The sequence below is a fragment of the Armigeres subalbatus genome, chromosome 3, assembly GCF_024139115.2.
Source record: "Armigeres subalbatus isolate Guangzhou_Male chromosome 3, GZ_Asu_2, whole genome shotgun sequence".
In the NCBI taxonomy this organism is placed as follows: domain Eukaryota; kingdom Metazoa; phylum Arthropoda; class Insecta; order Diptera; family Culicidae; genus Armigeres; species Armigeres subalbatus.
The window spans coordinates 172848866-172864812 of NC_085141.1; the positions used below are offsets into that span (position 1 = coordinate 172848866).

Consider the following 15947-nt stretch of genomic DNA (forward strand, 5'->3'; position numbering starts at 1 on the left):
AAATGGTTTATTATGTTTTGGGATCAGTAGGTTGTTGGTTTAAGGTTCCTACCCACCAGGACGGGGCTGCCTTCTACGCTACAGCTTCCGGGGAATACCATTTCATACTTAGCCGATGGTTGCCAGAGCAGACACTGTTGGAACTGCACCTCCATGGTGAACAGACGCCCTATCAGTCGGGACAAATTTGTTTAAATTTCCACCCAACCAACACCAGGACTAGGCAGGTGCGCTTTGAGCACCACACGGTCGCTTTGATAGGACCTGCTTGCGAATACTCGTGGCTTTTTATAAAAGTTCAACAGCGCCCACTGTCAAACCCCACCACATCCTTGGCAGACCCCACAGGATGCTTTCCCTTACTCTAGCTAATGCCAGAAGAACAACATTGCCCAGGCTACACTACCAGCTAAGTACGCAACCCTCTGGCTGTCGATTGTCATTATCAGACCTGTGGAAGCGTGAGTATTGGAACTTGTGAGGACCAGAGCGCCCTTTCCTGGTAGTCAACTCACCATTTCGTATAGCCCAATCGGAGTATAATGAGAAAGTTTTTTTTAATTTATTGATTTCGAATGTAGAACTGAAATCTGGTAGTACCATGCGTCTCCATCGCGTAGTTTCCATACGTCTCCATCTGGTGATATGTGTATGATTACTGTTAAAAACTGAAACGTGACTGGTGAAACGCATCTGTAATTTTCAAATAAACTAGCTGTACCAGAGAAAAGCCTTTTTATCATATAGGTGGTATACAACAGTAAAAATCTCAACTCCCTGCATTCCCAACAAATATTGGAAGATGATAGCTCGATTATTCAACCAAAAATAGTCTTCTTCTGTTAAAAAACTAGCATCTAGTTTGTTGGGTCAACAAACAAAACACGTTTGTTCTTAAATATTCTTCAATATTCACAAACAAACACGCGAGGTCCTTGCTTCCCTTCATATGATCAAATAAATAAGCTAATTTCAACTTCACAATTTCAGATAGGTATTTCAACTTAGATGAAAATAGTAAAAATGCCATCATTAGTTTGAAGCAATGAATGGAAATAGTAATAGTACCGGCCGTTTCAAGAAACAATCAATTGACTTTTGCACGTTATTAATTTAAAACCAACATATAGGCCCTACAACTCGTTGATAATATTTTTTACTCAGCTGTTATTAACGTCATTCGTCTGTCGGTGTGCTGTGTACTGAAGTATTCCGATCGCTTATTCTGTTTGCCTGGTCCGAAATAAACATGCATGGGGGAGGAGACTACTTGCACCATCAATGACACGCAAAATCGGGGCTACTCTCGGGAGTAAAACAAACACTTTTACATGTTCCACTTTTTCACTCACCATAGCACCATTGACTTTGGCGACGCTGACGGCTTCTAACTGAAACGATTTTCCACCCATCGACCACAGTTTTTCGCGATTGCGGCTCACGTTTTCCTTCTTCTGTCGTCAGTGGCAGGGGCATGTGTGTTCTTTATTCTCGTTGATTTTTGTGTCACTTGTGGGGAGAATTGGAATGATACGCATCATCGGGATAATTGAACTCTCAAAAATATTTTTATTTTCTGTTATGGTGTGTGCTTGTGTAGATCAAGACAATTACATGAAAATAATATTTGACGTCATATCTCCCAATGATATTTTTTGATTAAGAAATGCCGACCGCTGCAGAACAGAATTGAACCTATTTAGGAACACTTGGGTAAAATTATTTTGATTTGACAGGCTCAGGCGTGTATAACACTTAACGGAGCCGAGAATTATTCAATAATGAGAAATAGACATATAGAGATACTCTTGGCGGCTCAAGGTAGGATTTCATCATTTCAGGACGGGTGGGGTTGGGATTTAGGTTTGAGGTATTTCCACTGTACATCCGGGTATTTAACCTCATTGAAGGTGCAGTGAAGTGTCGTGCTCGAGTTGTGGATCGTCAGAGAGCATCTTTCGGATGGCTAGCACGCGAGTAAGGTGCAGATACCACTCGATCCCAGGTGCTATTGTCCTCTTAACTGATCGCGACTTTTTCGCTGAGTAGTTGCATGCATGGTTCCACTGATGCTTTTTTACTGATACGACAGACAATCGTAGTCCTCAATTCAACATAATTCAGTACGCTATCTAAAATGTTTCTTCAAACACACGGGACGCCGCTGTCACAGTCTCTGGGTGACTGTCGTCGCAGCTCTACATATCGCTGAGTCGTTCATGTATGCAATTGACGCTTCCATATCGACGCGACAGACAATTGAAGTCGCCCAGTAATAGCGACTGTCGCGTACTTATTTTGTAAACAAACATTGGAAGATTAATTCCTACTAAAGCAACCTAAGAAGACCACGGAATAGATTAAGCTTTCCTTTATCAGATAAGGAAAATAGTTCTGGAGAAAAACGCTTACATTCTACGGAATCGATAAAACAATGTTTGTTCACGCGCTTAGGATCATAGGAACGTAACTGTATTGATCGATTTATCTTCATCGATGTATTCTTCTTATAAATGCAGCGAATTTCAACAGTTTCCCTCAAATTTTATGGTTCTGGGCGATAAAGGATAGTTGCAGCTTGCACCAGAAGCAACAATCAAGGTTGTAACTTTTAATTCATTTGAGTGCGATAACTAGCGAGCCATTATGTTGTTGTGTGCCGTTCTCAAAGTTCTATGCAAAGTTATCCCAGTCCGGATTCAGGAGAAGATCGATGTTATTCTCCGGCGGATTCCGTGCCGGAAGATCCTGTGTGAACCAAATTGTCACGCTCCGTATTATTCTGGACAGGTCAACGAATTCCGGTATTCATTGACTACGAAAAAGTTTTCGAAATCACAAGAATATGTGAGGTGCCATTAGACGACATTGAATTCGCAGAGAAAGCTCAACGACTTTGCCGAGCGCTCCTCTTCGGTAGGTTTAGTTATCAATCTCAACAAACCAAAATCGTTGGATGTCAACATGGCGAACCCTTCCAGTTTCACTGTAGCCACATGGTGTCAGACGACAGTACCAAACTCCCTAGTAGTATAGTCCACTTGGCGTGCTTGGCGATTTGTCATTTTGTTGAGATTTTGACTTCATAATTAGGGGACCCCGAGTAGTGTACAGTAGGGCACCCATCTATCCCAATATGTCTATTAGCTCCTTTTTTGAAATTAAAGTGTCCCACCGGAATCTCAGGGGAAATTTGTATGGGAAAAACATAAAACTTGTTAAAGCCCACTTACAGCTGGCAATGTCGTGATGAATTCAAATGTACATTCCAACATCCATGTATGGTGTCTATATAAACAATACCAGTGGATAACTAAATCATTCTGAGATGATTTGCCCTTACTAATTTCATCAATTAATCGATTTATCGCATGTTTACACTGTCGATAAAACTTTTAAATCTACTCAAAATTCATGTTTTCAGCGGTACATTCGTTTATTTATTGCCTTATTCAGGCTAAGGCTGGTGTAGCCTTTGCAATACATAAAAACGCACTCTATGAAGAGTCCGCACATTATTGTCTTCTACTTGATCGATTCATCTAGTTCGCTGCGCACCTAGTCTAGTGCCCATCTATTCACTATCGTGAACCATTTTCACTGGGTTCGGCATTCTTGCTACGTGCCCCGCCTACCGAATCAATTCGATTTTCGCGGTGCATGTGATCGATTAATGAATCTCCCAACAGCTGATGCAACTCGTAGTTCATTCACCTCGCCCTTGCACCGTCTGCCATCTGCACCCCACCATAGATGGTATGCAACGCTTTACCGATCTAATCAGCGTTTTTTGTATAACCTGTTTGGTACGGCGGCGAACTCATTTAGATCGAAGCCAATCGTGTATTTCGTTTTCGAATTGTGAATAGTGAACTCTCCCTTAGTACTGGATATTGAAGGGACCATCAAGCTTGAGAGATATCGAGATAGGGAATATATTTAGCCGAAAGTCGTTCGGCCGAATAGTTGAAAATTTGTTTCCTTATTAAGTTAAGTTAATATTAAGTTCGAAATGAATAGCGAACAGCGAGAACTAAGAAGTGAGAAATGAGATGTTCGAAATGAGTACAGAGTAGTGAGAAGAAAGTACTCAAAAACGGAAGTGAGTATTGAGTAGTGAGATGTGTGCAGTACCATGTGAGTAGTGGGAAGTGAGAAGTGAGAGATGATAGTTAAGAAGTAAGAAGCGCGATGTTGAGTAGTGAGAAGTGAGTGGAGAGATATAAGACGGAAAAGGAAGAAGAAAAGGGAAGAAGGATAGAGAAACAATCTCGTTTCTTAGTTCTCTTTCCTCGGTCCTCACTTCTCACTTGTTATTGTTCCCTTCTCACATCTCACTTCTCACTCTTCATTTCTCATTTCTCACTATTTACTTCTTACTTCTCTCTTCGCACATTTCTCTTCCTACCTCCCTCTTCCCCCTACTCACTTCTTACTTCCGCATTTCCCCTTCTCACTATTCTTTTATCATTTCTCACTTCGCACGTTCTTCTTCTCACCTCCCATTTCCCATTTTTCATTTTTCACTTATAACTACGAATATCTCACTTCTGACTTTTCATTTCTCATTTATCATTTTTCACTTCTTATTTCTTATTTCACACAACTCACTTCTCACTCCTTAATTTGCATTTCTCGCTTCTTATTTCTTACTTCTTACATTACTCACTTCTTATTTTTAACTTTATACTTCTGCTATTCATTTCTCACTTCTAACTTCGCACGTCTTACTTCTCATTTCTTATTCTTCACTTTTCACTTCTCGCTTACAACTTCTTACATCTCACTTCTGACTTCATATTTCTCACTTATCGTTTCTCACTATCCACTACTCACTTTTCCCTTCTTACATTGAATGTCTCACTTCTCACTTTTAATTTTCCATTTCTCACTTCTCATTTTTACTTTTCACTCCTGACTTCTCACTTATAACTTCTTATATCTAGAAAAAACTTAGTGGAATTAAATGGAAAGTACTAAACTTGTCTTAGACGGTTTTCTTATAGCTTTTAAAATTCCTAACTTTGCACTTTTAACTTTTCACTTTTTACTTTTTTCTTTTCACTTCACTACTCATATTGCACATCGAATTTCTCATTTCTTACTTCTTTCTTCGCATTTCTTAATTCTCACTACTCACATTACTTCTTATTTCGCTCTTCTCACTATTGATTTCTCACTTCTAACTTTTCATCTTACTTCTCATTTCTGACTTCTAACTTCTTATTTTTACTTCTCACTTCTCGCTCATCATTTACACATCCAACTTCTAACTACATCTTGGATGTTAATGTTCCTGACATTATCGAGTTAGCGATGTTAAAATGCATAAAAAAATTACTTCGCCCTAGAGAATATCGAGTAAAGGAGATGTTGACTTACGGAGGGGACGCAGTATGCTAGATTCAAGGGACGTGAAATTTCATCGAGTAAGGGAAAATATCGAGTTAGGGAGAGTTCACTGTATAACGATTAATTGATTGAAAATTCATTAAATAAAAATAAAAGTATTAGCTTTTCCCGGTAGACATGATCAATAGCAATAGTATTAGTATTAGTAACTTTTTTAAAACAATGTTATCATTGAAAATGTTCATCAATTCATCGACAGCCATAGTTTTCGCTTGCCCCGCGGTACCTTACCAAAAACGGATGTTGGAAATATTCTTTTGAATTTATCACAATTTACCAGTTGGAGAAGTGCTTAAGGTGGAAGTAACCAACAACAACGTGTTTTAAGTGAGTGTTTGTCCTGTCGCTCGGCGTTACACTACCATAGCTAGCTTATTTAGCATAGATGATTCGTTGGGATGTGATAGGTACGCAGAAGAGGGAATCATAATTGGATGTAAGAAACAAGTTTTCCTGCATTTCCAATTCTAACAATTAATGCTAGACTAGTCAAGTTGAAGGTACAGGATTGAAATGGAAATGGCACGGAATCCATTTCCTGATCTAGCGATTTCTGGAACATGAGAAATATAGAAAAAGATACAATGTAGGAGAATGAAATGGGCCTGAGATCGAACCCACGGCCTCCTGCGTATGAGGCAGAAACGGTAGCCATACGACTACCAAGCACATTTTTCTTAAAACCTTGGTTTTCAAATCCAAAATAACTGTAAATAACGGCACTTTCAAATCTCACATGTGGAGGTAATCCAAACTGAACAGTTTTTCAGTATATTGGTTTTCATCCTCGAACAATTGTGTAGAAGACGGCCACTCTCTAATATCACAGATCCGGGGATATATAACCAAACTGGTGGTCTCACATGCACTAGCACTACTCTGCGGATGAATTTTAAACTAAACAAGTTATACAAGCATAGAGTGTGATGTTCTCGATAATAAACAAGGTGGGCTCGCTTGACTGTAAATATACATCAGTAAAGTACATGTGGGGTCTCCAGTAGCCTTGTGAGCAAAGGCGTAGGATTGCCAATCCGGAGGTGGCGAGTTCGATTCTCAGTCCGGTCTAGGGTGTTTTCGGGTTGGAAACATTCTCGATTCCCTGGGCATAGTGTATCCATTGTACTTGCCACACAAGATACATACTCATGCAATGGTGGGCATAGAAAAGCTTTCAATTAATAACTGAGGAAATGCTAATAGAATACTAATTTGAAAAGCTTGGCCAAGTTCCAGTTGGAATGTAGAGCCATAGAAGAAGAAGAAGAAGACATGTGAAGATTGGACAAATCAATCATTGTTTCTTTTTCTTTATTTAACGTCAGTCAATAAAAATCTTACCCACCGTATGCACTTGTCATGATAAACACTCTCCATGTACTCAGTGACTCCGAACAATCGTGACAATCGAACACTGCTGTCATTTGGCGAAAAGCACGTGGTTTTATTTTGAGAGGGAAAATCCTCCCTATCTTTTAACCCGGCGGCTATTTTGACGTCTACCTTTGCAGTCGAGCCTGCGAGAGTAAGACCGCCGCAAGAGTCTAGAAAAAGATAAGCGCGACAATATTCAATTTGCAAAAACAAAGAGCTAACCGCAGTGGAGGTTGGTACTAGGATTCTGATGGCTTTTCCGCGAACGCGACCTTTAAGTGGTCTTGTTGTGTAGGGGTTATCACGCCTATCTAGAAAGCAGAAGGTTAAGGGTTCGAGTCCCTCCAAGACACGTGGATTCTTTCTCGCAAATTTCATATCAATTTGTCCATTTCGAAACATGTGCTGTGCATATTGTAACCGTTCGTAGCTTCAGCTCGAGGTTTATTATTACCCGGTGGCTTAAGCGCCACTTCCGAGATACGGAAGACTACCGGTCGAGTTATTTGCCCGACTAATGCTTGACTTCTCTCCTCAGGGATCACTCAAACGGTCGCTGGCTGAAACTTAAAATAATGCCTTACAAGTGCTTTTCCAACTTGGTCACCTCACCAGTCACGTTACTCGAACTCTCAAACTCTTCCAACCTTCTAACAAATCTCAGCAGAAATTATGCGAAGCGAATGATCAAAGTAGACAACGGAATAGAACGGAAAAGCGAACGGAATGATCTCTCAATGGAGTAGATAAAAACTTAAACGGAACTACTCGATCTTCTTACTCAAAAATTCGTGGGATTTATTTGTTTCGGGTTGAACACATATTTGAGGTTGGTACGGAAATTGAAACGTTTCTAGATCATGGCCATGTCTACACACTAGTCACATACCTGCGCAGGTTTTCTTCTTCGTCGACTTGCTGGGTTTCGCCGGCGCGATGGCGGCGAACTGGTTCGGGACGGTGGTGACGAACCTGTTCGTGGCGATGGCGGCGAAGCTGTCCTTGACGATTATGGCGGCGACAGAAGAATCGCCTAGCTGTAGGATGACGCGCAGCTGGTGAGTCCGTGCTAGTATGGCCGAACTAGCAAGCTCCTTTTTTGTTTTAAAAGTTTAAGGGTGTGTGGCCGCTAGAATGAATAAAAGTTCACTTCAACCTAAAATTTACAAATTGTTATGCATAATCTTTGATTAATCGATCATTAAAATCGAAGTTGGGTCATTTTGAAGCTTGCGTTTCGATGTTATGTACATTTACTTTAGTGGCAACCAACCCTGCTCACGCTGTACTGATTATGGCTTTTACCCAGCCTTGATAACTTGAACGGTCTCCATTCTGCGTCTCGCCTAAGCCTGTTTTTCTGCCTGGTTAGATTTTCGACTTTTTTATTTCTTTAAGGAAACTATGCCGCCAATGAGCCAATGGGTCTTCTCTGCTGCGGTGTCCTGCTAGGTTTCAAACTCCATTTCATTTACGACCCTAACGTAAAGTGTGGCCAACCCGCCCCACTTCCGTTCTACAATTACAGTTGAGTCCAATTCTTAAGCGACATCGTGGATTACGTACCTCAAACGTCATAGAGTCGATAAAAATTAACTAACTCAAACATTAATAAAAATTTAACAAACTCATCTCGCTCACGAAACGCCAGGCTTATGTCTTGGATGGTCAAACAAATAGATAACAATTGGCTTCCCAATATGTTCTAATAAAAAATTGATAATCAGATGGGCGAGAGTTGTTGAACTGATCGGTCGAGATATCCCTACATATGAAGCATATTCGATACTGACTCAGTCACCACCATCATCATCAATAATTGTTTTCATGTTCATTCAATTACTATGTATGATTGCATACATCAGCACTCAACTAATCGATGCGCATGGTACGTATTGTCCACCTCTCCCATTGCCAATGATAGAATCGCCAACGACTTTTTCGGATCCGAACTCATCGGTCAGTTTAATTTTATTTTTCGTACGTTTCGGATGGTCAAAGTCGGATTGGTAGTTTTTCTCGATAATCGCTTAGAGATACGAACAAACGGGCAGGAGCAAAGTCCTGAGTGAATATACCTTCTACAGCTTATGCATTAGAGTGTCAAATGGAGGTGAAAAACTAGCCGGAAATCACTTGCTATAAAGCTGAAAAGCAGCGAGTGCGTGTCATTGGGGAGTTGTGTGATTGTGCATCAACATCTGACAGGTTAAGCTCACCCTCGTGGAACTCCCTAATTAAATTAATCGGTTATTTTTGGAGTTTACCTGACAAACATTACTATTGGTCCCCACCTGTCCAGTCTGTTTCAATTTTTAATATTCAAAGCGGGTTCGTAACATGGGTTGGTTGTGAAAATGTGATGACGAATGGTAGCCAATAACGTGACGTGCTTCATGGAAAATTAATGAAAATCACTCTGCACGTTAATATGATCCGTATTACGAAACGGATATGATGAAGAATGTTGATTGGAATGTGCAAATAATTAATAACGAATCGTGTTGGGAGTTTTATTAAAAATACTTAGTGCGATGTTGTAAATCAAATTCAAATTTGTACTGAACAATTTAAAGAATCATTATGATAATTGATAATCTTGTATAAGGATTTCAACCCACGTGGTGTATGGGAATAAGCCGTAAAAAGTTCTGCGAAACCAAGTGCTTGAAACAGAATATGTGCCAAAGCAATCAAGCTACATATAGTCCACTTGTACCCAGTTGAATCAGATGTGATGGAAGCTAAACGTTCTAGAAAAACATAGCAATAAAGTATTGCCTGAAAGTGTGTAAACAAATCAATCGTGTCTCAATCTAATTAAAGCCAATTCGGACAACTCCGAGACGACTGGCCTTTCGTTGATATCGCATGAGTGCCAGGCAAAGTGAAACTGTCGAGGAACCAAAAACAGAGCAAACAAAAGAAGTTGAGAAGAGAAGTTGTGTTGAGAAGTTAAGTTGAGAGGAAGATATATACATATCTATCAGATTAATACTAGAATTACGAATTGGTTGGTTTATCGTTCAAACAATTTAACTATGTTTACGTTACCGTTGCACAAAGATAACATTATGGTCACTTCATGGAGCGACGCATCCAGTTATCGAGTGAAGAAAAGCGTAAGTAAATTAGCGTTCAAGCAGAGCAATAATTATTATTAGTCATTTAGGTGCCGTACACATATTACGTGAGCACTTATGGGGAGAGGTGGGGTCCGTCATTTTCTTACGCACTATATAAATAAAAAATCATTTGTATGAAAAAAACTAACATGGGGGAAGGGGGGTTGAAAAGCCCAGAACAAAATGTTTACGTAATATGTGTACGACCTCTTATTCCATTGAATCCTCAATTAATTTTCCAATAGCTTGTAGGCTAATGAATGAAAAGCTTCGATTCATTTATGGAAATTTTTTTAATTTGTAATGAAAACTGGAATATTTTTAATACTGTCAACGCCTTTAATGGTTATGGTTACAGAACGATTCTTAAAATTAAGATGACAACTTTCTGAAATTCTGAATGTAAAACAACTGTCGATGTATCAATAAAAACTTAGTTTTAACTGCCACTAATCTTTCTAAAAGAAAGAATTCTTTAATATTTTTTTATATTCTTTATTTGGGTGATTTTTTATCTGTGACAAGTTCATCACCTCGAAGAGAAAGAGAAACCATGACAGATATTTGTAAGTAATATTGATCGATTGATTTTGCATCGACCATAGCAACTACTTCCAAAAATGTCAAAAGCAATAATTCGTCCGACGTCATGACTCCAATCGATATGATCTTTCGGTTTCGGGTTTTGTAATCGTGCCATTCCTTTTGAAGAAAAACAAAAATAAAAATACCACCGTCAACGACTGTCCCAACCTCCAACTACTCTGTGATGGGACACAAATCACGCGGCATCATCGTGAATGCGAAATTTTCTCAGTTGCCGAACGATATGGGTGGGTGAGCTTGCAACACTCATATGTGGACAGAATTTTCCTCTTGACAGTAGAATGAAATGAAGTGTAATTTTGCTTTAGGGAATCATTTATCTTTCCTTTTATTGGAATTTGAAATTTCCATTTTGAAACTCTACAGATAAGGAAACACAAATGCCCCAACAGCGTGTTTGTTGTTTTCGATGACAAGGCTATGGTTGATGGCAAGGGAAAGTAATTTGACCGGCGTTTAACCAAAGCTACCAATGATTCTCGGTTATTTTTAGGTTTCAACTTATTTATCATTTGTATATCGCTCGATGTAGGGTCGTTCACTGATATTCTGCTAACAATTCCAACTTTAATTTATTTGCGCTAGACGGTATGGTGGCCACTTATTGCCTAGGCGATCATTAGCCATCTATGTTTACATACATATGTGCCGCTGTCTAACATAATTATTCATAATATCATTTTGGTTTTTTATTCTAAATTATTTGAAACTAGGGATTTACATGTTTTATGATATTGGTTTCTGAGTAATAACTCGTGAGTATCAGAAAAAAAAATCAACATAGTGTGGTGTTATCTTGTTGAAGTTTTGCAAACAACTTCACCTTCTGTTTGATGTTGAGAATTGCAAAATGTAATTTTGAACCTTTGACTCTATTTCAGTACATATAGTAGCTATCTGTATTTATCAGATAACTACTCTGTCGTAATTTATTATCGGCAGTGTAACATCCGTCATCCGGAGTGAATGCCCTGAATTTTACTACATATTTTTTTCTTCTCGAAGGAAAAACGCACGAGCAGAACACAACAAATGACTTTGAACGGCGCGTGCAGGAAAAAATAGATAGCATCCAACACGATCTTCACGGATGCCAGACATACAGACATGTATATTTATCCATACAAACTTTTGATTATGCAGACCTCATACAGATTACTGAAATTATAGGATTGCGGTAGTCACTTCCATCACGACTAACACACATGTCCGAAGACAGTTGCCGCAGTTTAGATGTGAATGTTGCTGCATGCATGTTCAAAATTTGCTGCTTGGGAATCCGCCTTAGGCGCGAGGCTTTTGTTATAACTTCGTCGTTCCAGAATATACAGAAACTACCCAATAGTAGGCATTAAAAAAGGACTAAGTTTCGATGACGATGAAAAAACTACAAGAGACCACTTAATTGAACAAATGTTCATTAAAACTTACGTTTTGCAGCCTTTTACAAAAAGCTTTTACGCCCTATCGAGCAACGTTACTGCAGTAGTGTAGTCAGTGCAGTGGTTGGAACCTTAGCTATGATCGATTCAAATCAGAATGTCAGCATGTTCTTTCTCTGTTTAGTAGGCTTGGTCTTGGCGAGCTGTTTCTCCGTTTTGCCCACGAAATGATTGGAGTACATAAATCTTTCTTTATAGGTTCGTCTATCTGTCTGTCTCAATTGGAATTGGATTGACGATCCTTGGCGCATCGTCAAATACAGTCGGCTTCCACTGAAACAAAACAATGTCCAACCTTTCCAGCCTTAGCCGCTTACCCCGACCTCCCGATCCATGCCGTGGAACTCCTCTTGGGCTTGGTCTTCTTTTTCAGCTTCTGCGGCATAGTACGGTCGCGCAACAACGTCGGACGATGTTGTATTCCAACGGTTCTCAATCTTTTTCTTGAGATGTACCCCTTTGAACTTTTGCATTTATTTCCATTTTCTCGCTGTAAATGATGGCTCTCTAAAAATTGTTGTTATTCCATGAAAAGTTTCAATTCAAATTTAGTTTTTACATCAAGCATTCTACAAAACTTTGAGGACTTTTTGAGGCTTCTGAATCTTTTCAAAGGAGGTTTATGAGTCTCTTGGAAGGAGGCTTTCAATCCTAGCAGCACAATTCGGATCGATTTGGTTGTTGCAACTTAAATGTGACAGTTAGAGTGATTCAAATTTTGACTTTTTCGCTCCTCTATGCTTAAAAGATGACATTTTGTGTTTTATTAATCCTTCTAAATTTTTAGCTAATTTGGTTGCAATTAGATTGAGCACGCGCAGTTTGAAGTTTGTATGGAAATTACTATAGAAATCGCCACTTGAGTGAAAAACTGTTCCATGTTACGACCCATTAACTATTCAAATGTAATCGACACGATGACTTCATAGAATACCTCCTAATCTAGAGGACAGTTGTTGTTGCAAAGCGATCTGACTTTTGCAAGCAAAGTTATAAAGGAAACAAAAATGCTCATTATTGATATTGATGTTATTTTTTTACGTGTTAAATTGAATTTCCCACGTTTCAGTATTTCCTTTATAACTTATCTTGTAAGCATAGAATCGTTTCGCAACAAATACGATCAGTTAAAAGAATCATCGTGTTAGCCTCATGAAATACGAATGCAAAAATGGTGACCTCGCAGTTAATAACTGTGGAAGTGCTTAATGAACACTAAGCTGCGAGATAGCTCTGTGCCAGTGTGGGGATGTAATGCCAATAAGAAGAAGAAGATAGGCAGAAACCCTTATGTCACATGTGTGCTGCTTGGGGAGCCTCTTGGAAGGAGGCTTCCGAGCCTCTTGGAAGGAGACTTCCAAGCCACTTGGAAAGAGGCTTCCGAGCCTCTGGGAAGGAGGCTTCCGAGCCTCTTGGAAGGAGGCTTCCGAGCCTCTTGGAAGGAGGCTTCCGAGCCTCTTGGAAGGAGGCTTCCAAGCCTCTTGGAAGGAGGCTTCCGAGCCTCTTGGAAGGAGGCTCTGAGGCCTCTTGGAAGGAGGCTTCCAGGCCTCTTGGAAGGAGGCTTCAGGCCTCTTGGAAGGAGGCTTGAGCCTCTTGGAAGGAGGCTTGAGCCTCTTGGAAGGAGGCTTCCGAGCCTCTTGGAAGGAGGCTTCCAGGCCTCTTGGAAGGAGGCTTCCAGGCCTCTTGGAAGGAGGCTCTGAGCCTCTTGGAAGGAGGCTTCCAGGCCTCTTGGAAGGAGGCTTCCAGGCCTCTTGGAAGGAGGCTTCGAGCCTCTTGGAAGGAGGCTTCCGAGCCTCTTGGAAGGAGGCTTTGAGCCTCTTGGAAGGAGGCTTCTGAGCCTCTTGGAAGGAGGCTCTGAGCCTCTTGGAAGGAGGCTTCCGAGCCTCTTGGAAGGAGGCTTCCGAGGCCTCTTGGAAGGAGGCTTCCGAGCCTCTTGGAAGGAGGCTTCTGAGCCTCTTGGAAGGAGGCTTCCGAGGCCTCTTGGAAGGAGGCTTGAGGCCTCTTGGAAGGAGGCTTCCGAGCCTCTTGGAAGGAGGCTTCCGAGCCTCTTGGAAGGAGGCTTCCGAGCCACTTGGAAGGAGGCTTCCGAGCCTCTTGGAAGGAGGCGACCCGTGCCGAGGGGATGTATGGCCTGGGGGTGAAAAAATGAGCCAGGCAGTTAACGGAGCCTGTAATGCTGGGGAGACACTTTTTCGTGATGCATTACGCAGTAAGATTTACCACACTGTGCTCTAGTTCTTACTATTCTTGTTAATACTTACCCGAGCAGCACACATGTTCTAAACAGATTGCTGCAACTTATATATGACCAGATTAAGTCACAATCAAGTCGCAGCAACCACATTCTCTTCAATTGTGTTGCTTGGGTATGAGTGATGGTCGGAAGAGAATGGAACGACTATAATTTGATGACCCATCTTTTCCTCTTTTTGGATGGAGTCAAAGGAGAAAATTATAAAACCGTAACTCAATCTTAGGCTGGTTTCGAAGCCGACGACATGAATCTTAAAGCTCCTGAGCGCTGATTAATTAGGAAAGAAGCGGATACGAATTTGGTGGATTTGCTGAACCCTCTGACTGATTAGAGCTCTGTGTAAAGGTGAGATTCAGAAATGCCAAAACGCAATGAAATCAGATCTCTGTACAAAAACGAATTCGGAACTCATAAGAAGAAGCAAAAATATGTTTGAACTTCAGTACCGATGCATGGCCAAAATCAGTATTATCCCACTTATTGTTGAGCCGAAACTGATTGAGGGGCGCGCCTTTGAGAGTTGGTATAAGCCATTTCTCGAAGGGTATAAATAGCGGTACCTTAATCTAAAGAGGCCTTACATTAAGCTTGAGAAAATATCTGAATAAAAAACGACTACTTCATTTCTTCTCAATAGAAATGGAGCAGAAAGACATGCACTAAACAAATGACACGGGTATACTACAAAAGTTCAATGAAATGGACGCAGTGGTTCATCCCGAACAAAGAAAAAAAAAGACTAATCGTAGAGAATGTCCTAAATCATGCCGTAGGGGTAATGGGGGTAAAGTGAACAGGCGGAGTAAAGTGGGTAACGGCTTGTTTATCCCCTGTTTTTGGATTTCTCGTATTATTTTCCAAGATACACCATAAATCCAGTATTTCATGCTCTCCGAGCTATTTCAAATCATGAAATATCTATTTAATAGTTAGATTTTAGTAAAATTTTGCACCCTTTCGCAAAATGCTAGTTTGATGTAATTTCGGCACTGTTGCATTTAAGCCATGAAAACTCTGAGTTAGTAGTTCTAAGTCAAAATATCGTTCACATCGTTCATTTTGCTTGTTATGAAGCGGAACTGATTGATGGAAGATAGTTTTTTTTTTTTTTCTTAGTTCAGGTGTTATTTGAAAAACATGTAGCTATGGGGGTAAATTGGTCATGTCGCCTGGGGGTAAAGTGGGCAATGTTCTGTCAGAGAAATAGTGACAAACTATCTCAAATTTCAACCTTAATCGGTTCGGCTGACAGTGGGATCGTCAATCAGGGATGAAGAAATGGGGGATCTGGTCATTTACGCTCCACACACACACACATTTTCGTACAATTTCTACATTCCTGAGCGAATGTTTCCATACAACGCACCTCGTTCATGGAAAATCCATATTTCAAATGTTTGTCATCCAATCTGTGATATCCATATATCAATCAACTCAGTGAAAGCTCTAGTTTCTGTAAAAGAATACAACAAGGGCCATCATTTCATCCTTTTTAATAATATAGACGCACAAAATCTAGCATTTTTGACATGCCCTCAAATAATCCGGAATTTCTCCTGAGGCCAGAGCATGATTTTTAACCCACTTTCTAAAACTAGAAGAATTTCCTGCCGAACCATGCCAAAACCAAAGGAACCTGGTAATATTTCACTGAGCAATGGTCAATTGAATATTGAAAAAAAAAAACCACCCCATCATTTTGACCAAGACCGGTACGTCTGCTTGTCTGTGATA

At 40.3% G+C, this 15947-nt stretch overlaps 1 protein-coding gene across 3 annotated transcripts in view; it reads left to right on the forward strand.

The window, feature by feature from the left end:
• Positions 1–15947, forward strand: part of LOC134219277 (TBC1 domain family member 4) — a 127388-nt gene that overhangs the window by 43579 nt on the left and 67862 nt on the right. Inside the window, exon 1 of one of the 3 annotated variants that reach the window (XM_062698000.1) lies at positions 8773–9908. The exons of the other annotated variants lie outside the window; for them this stretch is intronic. Within the exon in view, the coding sequence (XP_062553984.1) occupies positions 9828–9908 (81 nt within the window). The 5' untranslated portion in view covers positions 8773–9827. Of the gene's footprint in view, positions 1–8772; positions 9909–15947 lie in introns of those variants that run through there. 3 annotated transcript variants of the gene reach the window in all.